This window comes from Peromyscus eremicus, chromosome 6, assembly GCF_949786415.1.
Source record: "Peromyscus eremicus chromosome 6, PerEre_H2_v1, whole genome shotgun sequence".
Lineage (NCBI taxonomy): Eukaryota > Metazoa > Chordata > Mammalia > Rodentia > Cricetidae > Peromyscus > Peromyscus eremicus.
The window spans coordinates 104,199,031-104,212,764 of record NC_081421.1 but is presented as its reverse complement, the minus strand read 5'-3'; the positions used below and the strand labels follow the sequence as shown (position 1 = coordinate 104,212,764).

The 13,734-nt window shown below is 37.7% G+C and overlaps 1 protein-coding gene across 1 annotated transcript in view; it reads left to right on the top strand.

The window, feature by feature from the left end:
- The first annotated feature begins 5,367 nt into the window (after positions 1-5,367).
- Positions 5,368-13,734, top strand: part of Gstcd (glutathione S-transferase C-terminal domain containing) — a 104,209-nt gene continuing 95,842 nt past the window's right edge. The window contains exons 1-2 of the mRNA XM_059266275.1: positions 5,368-5,807; positions 8,158-8,604. Coding sequence (XP_059122258.1) covers positions 5,388-5,807; positions 8,158-8,604 — 867 coding nt within the window. The 5' untranslated portion in view covers positions 5,368-5,387. The remainder of the gene's footprint in view (positions 5,808-8,157; positions 8,605-13,734) is intronic.

Sequence of the window (13,734 nt, the reverse complement as noted above, 5' to 3'; positions counted from 1 at the left end):
GTTCTCCATTTCAACATATTGAACATTCTCTGATGGAGAGAATTTGAGCAGGTATAAACAGATTTCAGTATTTGAGAAAAATATGCAAATGTTCGTACTTAACTACGTCAAACTTTATTTTGTATAATACAGTCTGCTAATATTATGTTGACTTAAGAATTCTCCATTGACTCCTTGGTTTTAAACCTCAGTACCAAATTTTCAGTGTTTATGGAAAAACACTTTTCAGTTCAACACAGTCCACATATTGCCTGGGGAGAAATTTGGAAATAAGAAGCATAAGGTAAATTTTCCCCATTAAAATTTTTGCACTTTAGTAGTGTCAGTAGGTAAAGAATTTGTGAATAAATGATAATGAATAGTAGAGGCTGAGGTGTAACTCAGTGGCCGAGTGCTTACCTCCCACATGTGAGGCCTGGGGTTTGATCTGTAGCACTGCTTAAAACAATAAAGTAGCTAGCATTTAGTTAGGGGCTTCTTATGTAACCATCATTGTCCGTTGACAGAGTATACCATATGGAAGGTTCTGCTATGACATTCCTCATTTCACAACAGAAAACTAAGATGAAGGAAAGTTTCCTAGCTCCTAAGGATCAGAACCAGTGTTTAAGTCCAGTAAATATGTCCAAGAGTCTGGGCTTTTACCTGTCACTAGACGTGTGTAGACGCCTTAGTAGTTGAGGTTAGGAGTTTTTCTGTCTGAATATCAGTATTTATGTCTTTGTTTCCTTGTTCACATGTTTGGATAGACTCTGGTTACACCCATCCTGAATCAGCTCTTGTAGGTGAACATGTTTCTTCATTTTTATTTACACTTAGCCTTTAAAGTAGACTAAATTGGAAGAGGAAATGGTGTCAGTAAGTGAGGCTAATGTATCGGACTGAGGGCTTCAGTAGTTATTCTTGTATCATTGGCAATCATTTGTGTATTCAGTCATCTTTATTCATCTCATAAAGTAAAACTTGAGCATTATTAATCATTGACGGTGTCATGTGATACACTAATAAGGAGAAGAATGCTGGACAAGAAGCTAAGGAGTGATGGGAGTGTGTTTCCGATTCATATGGTCAGGGAAGTCTTCTTGAGATGATATGTGCTAGAGAACTCAGTGGCGTGAGGAAGGGAAGATGAACAGCTAAACACAAAAATTCTCAGGGAGGAGCGTCAGACCTCTGAAGAACAGGAAGAAATGTAGGTGAAAGGAGTGAGAAAGGATATGAATGAAATCAGACAATTAAGAGGGGATCACATTGGATCCACACTGCTTATTCTAGGTGTGCTGAGGGACTCCTGGGTCACGTGTAGGAGACCTGTTTTTAAAGGTTGTTGGAGAATAGACTTGTCGGGGAATAAGATGCTTTACATCCTGTAAGAGCTGGTGATGACCTCGGTTAAAGTGGCAGTAGATGCTGAGGAACCAGATCTGGTTCTGTTTCAAAGGAGATAGCAAGAGAGGAGAGATACAGGTGTTTAAGTGGGGCTTTCGTCTTTGCAATAGCTGAATGGTGTTGCTGTTTGATCAACAACTGGGCAGGTAAAGAAAAGGAACAAACTTAGAAAAAGATCCAGTTGAAATGTCAAGGAGCCTGATGTAAATGTAGGAGTCAGATAGTACTTAAAGCTACTGGCACTGAGATCACATAGAATGGTGCTGTTAAATGTGACTTCCGAAGCATTTAACTAATTATGCTTTATCAATCAAAAATCAGTCAGATATTGAAGTAAGAACATGAATGATCAGAGAAACTTTGGAGAAGCCACCAGTAACCTCCTACCTCTTGAGTTCCTTCCTCCAAAAGTGCCAAGATCCTCTCTAAGCCCCGCCTTACTACTTCCTCTGTCCTCCAAAACCTCTAAGGTTAATTTTGGTCTGCTAGTGGCTAGCTCTGCCCTCTGATTCAAAACAAACTTTATTGTCAGAATGCAATCAAAATATCACACAACAGACTTCTGTACTGATAATGGATCATGAAATTAGTCAACAGCTATCATTTAAAAGGAAAGGGAAAAAACAGTATAAAATCAGATTTATTCAGTGTAATAGAGTATTCATGATATTGTTTCAGGTTTTGCTGTTGCTTTTTCTGGTACTAGAGATTATATATACTAGGCCAGTGCTCTCCCACTGAGCTACTTCTTAGCCTTCTGATTTTGAAACAGGGCCTCCCTAAGTTTCCCAAGCTAGCTTTGAATTCACCATGTAGTCCAAGCTGGCTTCAAACTTGTGATCCTCCTGTGTAATTAGAATATGAGCCATGAACCCTTGAGCCATCTAAAAACTATCCAGCAAATGGAATCATGAAGCAACTGACAAGGAATTGTATCTAGTGTTAAAAATTGTCAAATAAACAACTTTGGAATGGAGGGTTTTTTTTTTTTTTATTAAGAATTAGGAGGTTGGCATCCTTGCTGGAAATATTTTAATAATTTTCAGTTTGGTAAGGTTGCCCCTACAATAAAATATGCTTTTATTTATACTATAATCTTACAGTATTAATGTCTTCTAAAATTTTGGGGGTTTGAGACAGATTCTTATGTAACACAGGCTGAACACAAACTGGCTATGTATTTTAGGATGACTTTGAACTGATTCTCCTGCCTCCACTTTATAAGTGTACGATAGTATTTATTCTAAAAAAAAAATTCTGAATATTTTCAAAATAGATCCCTTCAGATTCAGTTAATACTTTAGTTTTTTGAGACAGGTTCTCTCTGTAGTCCTGGCTGTCCTGGGACTGACTGTATAGATCAGGCTGGCCTTGAACTCAGAGATCCTCCTGCCTCTGCCTCCTGAATGCTGAGATTAAAGGTGTGCGCACAATGCCTAGCTAATATTTAAAAAAAACAAAAAAACAAAAACAAAACAGAACACTGACTGATATCTTGCTGAATAACATAATTTTTGGTCTGTCATATAGAACATAATTTATTGTGTAATATTGAATTGCCAAAGAGCCTGACTTGAATTTTTGACTTTTGAACACAAAACATTCAAATTGATTTTTAAAATTCTGGCTGATAGAGAAGTATGTTTATTTTTAATTTTTTCTTTATATTCTCTCTCCTCCTTCTCCTCCTCCTCCTCCTCCTCCTCTCCCTCTCTCCCGTCTTCCTTAGACATCTGCACACAGAACATAAATGGGGTGGAGTATTAAAAAATTTAAAACTTTTTTTTTTTTAAAGGTATGTTTTTCTCTATGTAATCCTGGCTTTCAGAACCTCAGTATGTAGAACAGGCTGGCCTTGAACTCACAGGGATCTGCTTCCTCTGCCTTAAAGGCATGTGTCACCAAGCCTAGCAGCATATGAAATATTTTGTCTAAGCCGAGATATATTATTTAGAATTAAAATGTCTAAATGTCTAAGTATTATACCTATGATTTAACACAACCATTTTCAAATATATCCTTGAAGATTTCTCTGTAATGAGACTGAACCGTCAATATTTTCTTTTAACCTATTTATTCTTCCTGCAGATTCCCAGTGGTGTGGACATAAGAGATGGATGAATATTCCATTGGTTGTGCTCAGCTCCCGAAGCTTATGTTTTTGTCTGCTGTTTTATCGTGTCCTTTCAGTGACTGCGGTGTGGCATATGCCAGGAATGAGAAAAAGCAGTGACAGGTCTGTGCTTGACAAAAATCTAATAAGGGGCAGTGCAAGCTGAGCTCTGGAAACCTCAGGGACCCTGAAATTGACTCTTGCGTGTCTGTCGTAAAGTTCAGGATGTAGCTAGGGAACTGTCAAAGCAGAAAAAGAGGGGAAAAGGAATTTCTTTTTGCCTATGATATTTATAAACTTTAAGCCAAAACTATGTTCTACTCCTAAAAACACAGTGCAAACCAAAGCACCCCCCAAATTTGTACAGGTTTATCAAATGTTTGATTTTTAACTATTATGCTAGTGAGTAATGAGAAATTGCCCAAGAAAGTAATTTTTTTTTTAACTCCACAATTATTAACTAACATTTTGATCTCCAAGGGGGGAGGAAAAAACCTCCACTAATATCTGTATTGAAAAAAAGCACTAAAAAATCAATTGTACTTTGCTTTTTCTCTTGGACAACTCATTAATTTTTCTGATTTCATCATGGGAAAATATTTCTATTTTATTTTGTTGATATTTAACATTAGTAAGTACTCACAGTGAATCAAGTTTATAGCTTATATGCAAAATGCCTTTTTTATGGTTCTTTTGTACCTTTCTACAAATGCATATGCACCTCGCACCCCCCCTTCCCCCATGCATGCACATGCACATATTTTTTTTTCTCTACTACATCTTCTTCTGGTTACATACTTCTAAATGCTTTTAAAGAGTGCCATCTAGTGTCAGTTTTTGAATTGTGATTTATGGATTAGAATGTGGTTAACTCAAATGCAAAAAGTCATAATTGACAAAAGCCTTAAATAAATTGACCTCAAGATACACATCTTTAAAGCAACCAGTGTGTATACTCATACATGTATTCCTTCAGCAAATACTTTTACATACAAATATTTAGCAGGCTCTATTTTAGGTATAATAGTTAACAAAATATTCTTACAGAATATTCTAATAGTCTAATAGACAAATAACATTGAATAAATAGTGTATTATATGGTGCTAAGTGCTGTGGAGGAAATTAAAGCATAGAAGGAAAGTAAAAGGAGTGTGTAGATTGGGGTTTATAACATAAAAAGGAGCCAAAGAACATCTTAGCATCCAAGATGCTACCTATTATTAAATACCTGGAGCAGAATTCTGTGTTCTGGAAACACCAAGTATGAAGATTTTGAAGTTGGAGTATAGATAGAGTTTGGGAGAATCTTAATTCACTTTTGGGGAAGCAGTAAGCAATGTAAAAAAAAATTGAAATGAACTTAAGAGACAAAATGATTACATTTTGTAATGTGTAAGGCACTGTAGAAGGTCTGACTTATTTTAGTAGAATGGAAAGATACTATAGGACTTAAGCTGAGTGGCAGAACTTCAATATTAACAGAATAAATTAAGATTGGGGATGGGGGGAGGTGGAGGCAGTTGATATAATTTAGAAGTGAGAGTGACTGAGAAGCAATGGAAATGCTGTGAAATAATTCTGTATTTATACTACAGATAGATCCAGAAAAGATTGGTGGGGGAGGGGCTGTAGAAGAGTACTAACAGTGCTTCCAATACAAAACACCAAGGTTACTCATCTTAAAATCATCACTAAAAATGTTTAATCATGCAGAGTGGGAGGAAGTTTTCTTTTTAAAGCCATTCATCCTTGAAGTAAAAATTCTTAGATACAAATTCTTACTGATTTTTTGAAAAACGCTCATCTTTTAGCTTCTAAATTGTTATATATATTTGAAGGCCTGTAACCTTCAATTTTTGTTACAGGTGACCCAATGAAAACAAAATGAAAGGCATTAAGAAAAGTCCTACAGAAGAGTCCCTGTACCTGGAGTACTCTCACCAAACAGAGGGGTGCATCTTTCCTCTCCATACGTCTGTAACTCTGTTTTTATTATCCTACTGTGACTGCAAGGTCTTTAATGTTTGCTTGGTCCTTACCGAAGAAAATGCAGACGCTTCACTCCCCAGAGAGGCACTGTCCCAGGATGTGGACATACAGGTTATTTCAAGGCAGGCGCTCCCACCGATAGTCCAGAATTGCTGTTTGCCTGCAGTGGTAGAACAACCAGACGTTTTCTGTAGAGCAGGACTTGCTGTTGTCCTCAGACACATAATCCAGAAATCCTATGAAGCTGAGCCCTCAAGAAAGGAGATTTTGGAACTTCTGGGTTTTAAAAAGACTTGTTTGAAAGCCTGTGCTGAAGTAAGTATATGGTCTCCTCTCTTACTTAAAGCTATCAGTAATAACATTCACTCCAATATGATCTTAACTTCCTGTTGGTAACTATTGGATAGTTAAGAGTCTTTTACGTATGTCGTCATGACAGGGCAATAAAAAACAGTAAGAATTTAAGATGTACTTTATGAAGTTTAGATACATTGTTTTGAAATAATGTTTTCCCCCCCTTTGTTATACTGAGGAATTTAAAAGAAATGTTCATATAATTGTAAGAGTTCAAGTTGTAGTGCCTTGTAATATCTAAGAAGTTTTAAAAGCTTTTTGAGTGTCTTAGTTACTTTTCATTTGTTGTATTAAGACACCATGCCCAAGGCGACTTATAGAAGAAAGAGTTTATTTGGGGATTACAGTTTCAGAGGGCTAGAGTTCATGACCATCATGGCAGAGAGCAGGGAAGCAGGTAGGCATAGTGCCGAAACAGTAGCTGAGAGCTCACATCGTCAGACACAACCTCAAGGCACAGAACTTATGGGAAATGGTTTGAGTCTTTGGAAAACTCAAAACTGCTCCACAGAGCCACATTTCCTCCAAGGGGACACCTCCTAAGCCTTCACAGACAGTTCCACCTACTGGGGACAAGTATTCAAATATATGTGCCTGTGGGCTCATTCTCACTTAAACCACCACATTCTACTTCTTAGCCCCTACAGGCTTGTGGCCATATCATAAAGCAAAATGCATTTAGTCAAACTTCAGAAATCCCCATATCTTTCACAGTCACAATACTGTTTCAAAGTCCAAAGTTTCTTCTTACACTTTAGACAATCTTTTATTGTAACCATGTGTAAAATCAAAAGGCAAATTATGTACTTCCAACATTCAGTGACATGGAATTTATATTACCATTCCAAGAGAGAGTGAGGAAACACTGGACCATTGTAAGACTGAAACCCTGAAGGGCCAATTCTAGATACTGTAGCTCCATGTCTGAAGCTAGAGGGCTTAGATGGCTCACCAGCTGATTGCAACACACTTCTTTCTCTTGGGCTGGTTTCATCCCATCTGCAGCTCTCCTTGACAGATGGCTCATGGCTCTGGTAACTCCAACATCTTAGGGTCTCCAGCACAATCCAGTCTTCACCTTCCCAGCTTTATGCAATGGCCTTTTGAGGCTTCCATACAGAGACTTCTCTGCCATACACCTGGCCTCAGCAGCTCTCCTTAACCATAAAGGAAGATTTTTCAATCCCTTAATTCTTAATCTCCGTCATAACTCTAAAGCCAGAGCATATGCTGGCCACTTGGGGTATAGCGTGGCTTCCTCCTTGAATTACATTTGTAGAAACTTACTTTGTTGTTGCTTTTAAGGAGCAGAAAAATCCCTCAAGAATTTTCCTTCTACAAGTTGGAAGCTTAACTGGGTGGGCTCTTGTCCTGAGGGCACCCCTCCTTTTATTTCATTTTACATTGGGACTGTCCTTATCTTATTGAGCACAAACAAGCCTTGGCTCCAAAGTTAAATTGTTAAATTTCCTGGTGCTCTTTCCCCTTCCTGCTGTACATTTTGTATTTCTTTTTGTCTCATTTGTTCTTTTTCACTTTAGATCTACGTAAGAGTGATACTAATAACCATGGGACAGAGTCAGTGTTAGGCTTTCTTGAAATCTCCTCAGCCAAGGAAATTAATTCATTACTTTTTCATTTATCCTCAGGCAGATTCTTAGGACGCGGGCAAAAAGCAGCCACATTTCTTTGCCATAGTATCACAAGAGTGGCCTCTAGCCCATTTGCTAATAATATTGTTTCCTTCTGAAACCTCTTGAGCTGGGGCCTCCGTAGTCTGCACTGTTTTCAGCACTAGTGTCTTGCAGGCTCCTACTAGGATGGCCCATCAAGCCTGTCTTAGAGCAGTCAACTGCTTTCCTAGTCCAAAGTCTTTCACAATCTTGGAAAAAACAGCACCGTCAGGCCTGTCACACCTCCAACAAGGCCATGCTTCCTAATCCTTCCCAAACAGTTCCACCACACTGTGGACCAAGTGTTGAAATGCACGAGTGTCTTCTCATTCAAAACCATGGGAGGTAAGGACTTATTTAGTAAGAGGCTGCAGGAGTACAGAAGCTGCATCATTTAAGGTGTTCATGTTTGAAGCATTGTAGTATGTTTTCTGATCTAGCATAGGAGCTAAGCCCAAGGATTCTTTAGCCCATCACTTAATTATTTAAACCACTCTTAAATTTTTGGTTGTGAGCCTAGCCTTTAACAGCTGAGCCATCTCTCCAGCTCAAAATCACTCGTATTTCCCAATAACAGCTAATTTTTCTTCAGGATACGTGGAGAGGAGAGAATGGCTCACCTCTTGTTTGTTTTATAGGTTAGTCAGTGGACCAGGCTATGTGAACTCACCATCCCTTTGGCTGTTGAGAATTTTCTCCAAAAGTCTTCTGACCAGCCCCCAACTATTCCTGAAGAAATACTACAGCTTGAGAGAAAACTCAGCGAGCCTGTCAGAGTACACAATGATGACAAACTCCGCAGACAGAAGCTGAAGCAACAGAAGACTGCTAAGGGGAAAGCAAAGAGCCAGACTGATGATGCACAGCAACCATCCAAAGAGCTGGCTGGCTCATCCAAGAGTCTAGAACTGAAGGTGGCATTCTCAAAGCTCACAGTGCAGGATCCAGCTGCTGCCAACAGGGAGCCTTCTCACATCAGGAAAGCAAAAGCCTCTGACCTTCCGCCTCTGGAGCACGTGTTTGCAGAAGGACTGTACTTCACTTTGGCAGACATTGTACTCTTGCCCTGTGTTCATCATTTTTTGGTAAGGATTTGTCTGGACTCTGTATGTTACTATGAGTTTTAGTTTGTTAAATTGTTTAGTTTTGAATTTGGTTCTACTTCTTACTCTATCATAGTTCTGAGCAAATTCTCAACACTTTCTGTTCTCTAATCTGTAAAATTGAGGTCACAGGACCTTTGTATCATTAGGCTCTTGTTGTCTTCCCTCCAGAGGTACAGGTGTTAAGGCTTGGTCCCCAGCCTGTAACATAGCTGGGAGATGGAAGAACTTTCAGGTGAGACCTATTGCAAGGCAGCTGTGGCAATGGCTGTTTGCTGTTTACCTGGATGTAGGCATTGTGTCCCCTCTGTCTCTTTTAGCTTCCTTATTTGCATAGATGAATGGGTCTTCTCCACTGCACCTTCCTGCCACAGTGTTCTGTGTCACCATAGGTACAAAATGATGGAGTTAAGTGATCGTGGACTGTGTGACAAAATGGACCTTTTCCTCATTAAGTTTATGTTGCTAGTGTTTCTCTGCCCCACCAGCCATCTCCCAAATAAATGACACAGAGACTTTTTACTAATTATGAAAGTTCAGCTGATAGCCTAGGCTTGTTTCTAACTAGCTCTTACAACTTAAATTAACCCATTTATGACAACATACCTAACATGACTACAAGTTTGATTGTTATAGGTGACTAACTACAAACCTGTATTTCTGTTATCCTAAACAGTTTGTAATAATAACTTTCAAGGATTAGAAATTTACATTACATTGTATAGCTGGAAGTTTTCCTATATCCTGGCCAGCGGCAGTTGGGACAAATCTCTTCCACTTGTGTCCCACAAGTAAACACCCAGAGGCTTATATTAATATAACTGCTCAGCCATTAGCTCAGACTTATTACTGACTAGCTCTTACACTCAAATTAACCCATAATTCTTATCATCTATATTTAGCCACATGGTTTGGAACCTTTTTTTCAGTTCTGCCTCGACATTCTGCTTCCTCTGTGTCTGGCTGGTCACTCAGCCTTCCTCTTCCCAGAATTCTCTTTTTCTGCTTATCCCACCTATACTTCCTGCCTGGCTACTGGCCAATCCACATTTTATTTATCAACCAATCAGTAACACACATTCACAGAGTACAGAACAATATTCCACAGCAACATTGTTAAATAAGCTGCATAGGTACAATACCTTAAAAAAAAAAAAAGAGTAGATACGTATGTACAGTATGTTCTAACAAAAGTAACCTTAAATTTGTATCAGTATACAAAAATCCATCCCAGTGTAGAATATTTGAGACTAATGGTTGTTCAAAAATAAACTCAACAATCCACCCTTTTATCTCATCATTTTTATACTATATTCCCCCTTTTTTTCATCAAAAAGGCATCCTTGAATATAATCTCCTTTGTTTAGCTTTCTCTCTGATCATGACCAATAACAATTTGTAACCAACCCCACTAAATGATGACAAATCTCCATAACCCACTTGAGGACCAAAAACCATCCAGTCCATCCCTTGGGAATGTGGGCATAGTGTTCTCCGGACTGCTTCCTGTTCTCTGCGTTTGCTGGCATCTTTGGAGGACTCTGAGAAAATTAGGGTAATGGTCAAGTCCTGGCTAGAATAGTCTGTGAGGCTGGACCATCTCAGCCAGCATCCTTGAAGCTGTTCTGGATGCAGAACTCTGAGGAAACTGCAACAGAGGCACTCTGAGAGGCTGGACCACTTGGGCCACCACGTTTTCATTGGTGTCTGGTCACCTGACTCTGAAAACACATAAACTTTCAAAGGTAACATACATATGTGTATTAACACAAGTATGGACTGTGCATTAGATACAACAAGCCAGCCAAAGATGATTTTTTTGTTTTATGTTTGAGCAGGTAAAATATATGTCACCTGTCTTGTAGTTATTTTAGGTTTATTTCTTTATGTCTATAACTGGGATTTTCAGGGCATCTCCCCTGATCAAACCTGATCCTCTTTAACCTTGAATCAATCCACAACCTTTTGTTTTCTATGAAAGAAAAGCATAACCTCTTCTCCAAGGCAACTTCCATTGTGAAGTTAAGACATTTTAAAAATATATAGGTTGGTTTAATTTAGCAGTTTCCATAATCCACTGTCTCTCAGCAGCTAGCATTTGTTCATTAGCAAACAAAAAAAAATTCAAAGACAACACAATAACATACATGATCTAGACTCCCTGTGTATTTCCCATCTCTACATGGCTTATTCTTTTTTTTTAATTATTTTTTCTTTAAAGACTCTATTATTTTTAAACTATTTATTTATTTATTTTTATAACTGTCTATACTCTTTTTCTTTTCTTAAGCCTACAAACATTGTTAAGTACTCTGTAACCTGTTTAGAGGTTTTTGTTTGTTTATTTGTTTTTTCCATATGACCCTGCTTTACAGCTTATCTGCAACCTTTTCTGTCTGCATGAGCAGCTTAGCTCGTGGTGTGCTGTAAGCACAAGCCCGCAGGCCGTGACTGAGAGATGTGTCTCTATACTGCAGCCCTCAGGAGAGACTGCAGGAGTAGGAAGCCGCATTTGGCTCCATTCTTGTGTGTTCAGAACCTTTTTTTAAAGCTTTTTCATGTCTTATGTGGAAATACTTGCCCAGATATTGGGCGCCATTTGTTACTAGACTTTCTTTGTCCTGCCGGCCAGCTTCTAAATGAGCGACACCGAGACTTCATATTAATTATGAAAGCCCAGCCGATAGCTTAGGCTTGTTTCTAACTAGCTCTTACAACTTAAATTAACCCATTTTTATTAATCTATATGTTGCCATGTGATATGTGGCTTTTACATCTTTTCTTGCATGTCTGTTCCCACTATTCCACTGGTGACTCCACCTTCTTCTTCTCAGTGTCCTCTCTGCCCTGAAAATTCTGCCTACCTATAAGCCATTCAGCTTTTTATTAAACCAATCTGAGTGACACATCTTCACAGTGTACAAAAAGATTATTCCACAACAGTTTATTATCTCAGTAATTATAGTGATTAAAAGCCATTTAACATACTCTGTAATATGATCAATGTAAGGAATGAGTAAAATTATAGTTAATTTTGAGTTACTAAAATGTTAGTAATTGATATTATTGTTAACTTTGCTATTATAATTATCTTTATAATATTACAAATTCCAGTATTAAAAAAACTAAAAAAAAGACTAAAAATTAAAAACACTTCTCAGCTGTATTTTATAATTAAATTGTCAATTAAAATACTAACCATTATACTGGGCATTTTCAAATCAGAATTTTCCTCCTCACTTGAATACTTTTCCCTAAAATTGCTTGCTTTTCAATGATATGGGAAAATTCAGATGTGAAGTTGTCTTTCCTAGTAGAATTTGTTTATGTATATATGTATCTATGTATATATGTATGTATGTATGTATCTATCTATCTATCTATCTATATGTTGTCCTCAGTGGGGGAAAAAAAAAGGAACCAGGTGAAAATACCAGAATGAACATGACAGGCTAGCTTTTGCAGCCTTCCAGTTGGTTCTTTATAGCTACATTTTTCCTAATTTGAAGCTTGTGCCCCTTTTCCCTAGTAAGGACCCAGAAACAAGACTTTATTCTCATTATATAACCATCTCACCTTAGGTGTCTCCATTGGAAGGTGAAAAAAGACTGCTAATGAAAATCTGTTAATTTGGAGTTGGTACAGTGTTGTGGGATAATCCTCCTGTACACTGTAAAGATGTGTCACTTGAATTGGTTTAATAAAATGGTGATTGGCCAGTAGCCAGGCAGGAAGTATAGGCAGAATGACCAAACTAAGAATGATGGGAAGGAGAAGGGTGGAGTCAGGAGTCACCAGCCAGATGTAGAGGGAGCAGGAGATGAATGTGCCATGCTAATAAAGGTACCGGCATATGGCAGAGCATGAATAGAAATACGGGTTAATTTAAATATAAGAGTTAGCCAAAAACAAGCCTGGGCTATTGGCTGAGCATTTATAATTCATATTCAGCCTCTCAGTCAGTTATTTGGGACTGGGTGGTAAGGGCAGGAAATGTCTGTTTACAGTATAATATGGATAAATCATTATTTTCTTAAGGAACCTTTTGTTTTGTTTTCAAAAGTGAAATGAAACAAGAATGGCAACCAAAATTATTTCAGAATTAATCATCATGGAAAAGGCAGATTTGGGAACCATTTAAGCATTGATTGGAATTGTAAATGTCCTATGACTATCTTTTCCTAGTCAAATGATTTCTAGTTTCATTTATCCTTGACTCTTGCCTTTTATTAATATAAATGTCAATCTTTTGAGTAGTCATACATTTTGAAAGATCTGGTATTTATGATTTCTAAGTTTCTAGAGTTCATAGCAGTACATTCATTATTTGTAGAAAGTGTGTATGTCAGGAGCCATTTTAAGTACTAGGAATGCAGCGCTGAGCAAAGTAGTTAAGATCCCAGATGTCATTGGAGTTAATTTTCTAGTTAGGGGAACGAAGAAATGAACAAGTAAACAAACAAATAATATTTATATAAAGTAATGGTAAATGCTACAGAGAAAATAAGATTATTTGATTTTTAATTCAAGAAAGCAAAAACCAAATTGGATTCACCTGCATGAAGGTGACTTTAGGTCGTCCAGATGGCCCCATTCATCTCAGATGATTTGCATTTCATTTTAGATGAATTTAAATGCCATTTACTTGATTGGGATTAATCAAAGGCAAAGTATTTCTAATTGACAGGATTTTTCCCATCTGTAATCAGGTAGGATATCAACTTGACTATTACTGAGTAAGTCTGATGCTACGGAGAAGCACTGGGTTTAAAATAGAGCAAAACTGGCCAGTGAGATGGTGTAGAAAATAAACTCATGTGGTCTGTGCAAGCAAGATAAACTGAATTTCTATCCATGGCACCCACATTGGAAGGAAAGAACAGATGTCTCAAAACCATCCTCTGTCTTCCACATACATCTTGGCACACACAAACCTGTGCTGAAACACTCATACCATATATGTCCAATAATAATAAGTTTAAAAAAACTATGAAGAAATAAGGTAAAAATATGTGTTTATCATTTTCTATTACATGGTTTTGAGACAGAGACTCATATATCCTTAGGTAGCCTCAGGCTTCTTATGTAACTGAGGATGACTTTGAAGTTCTG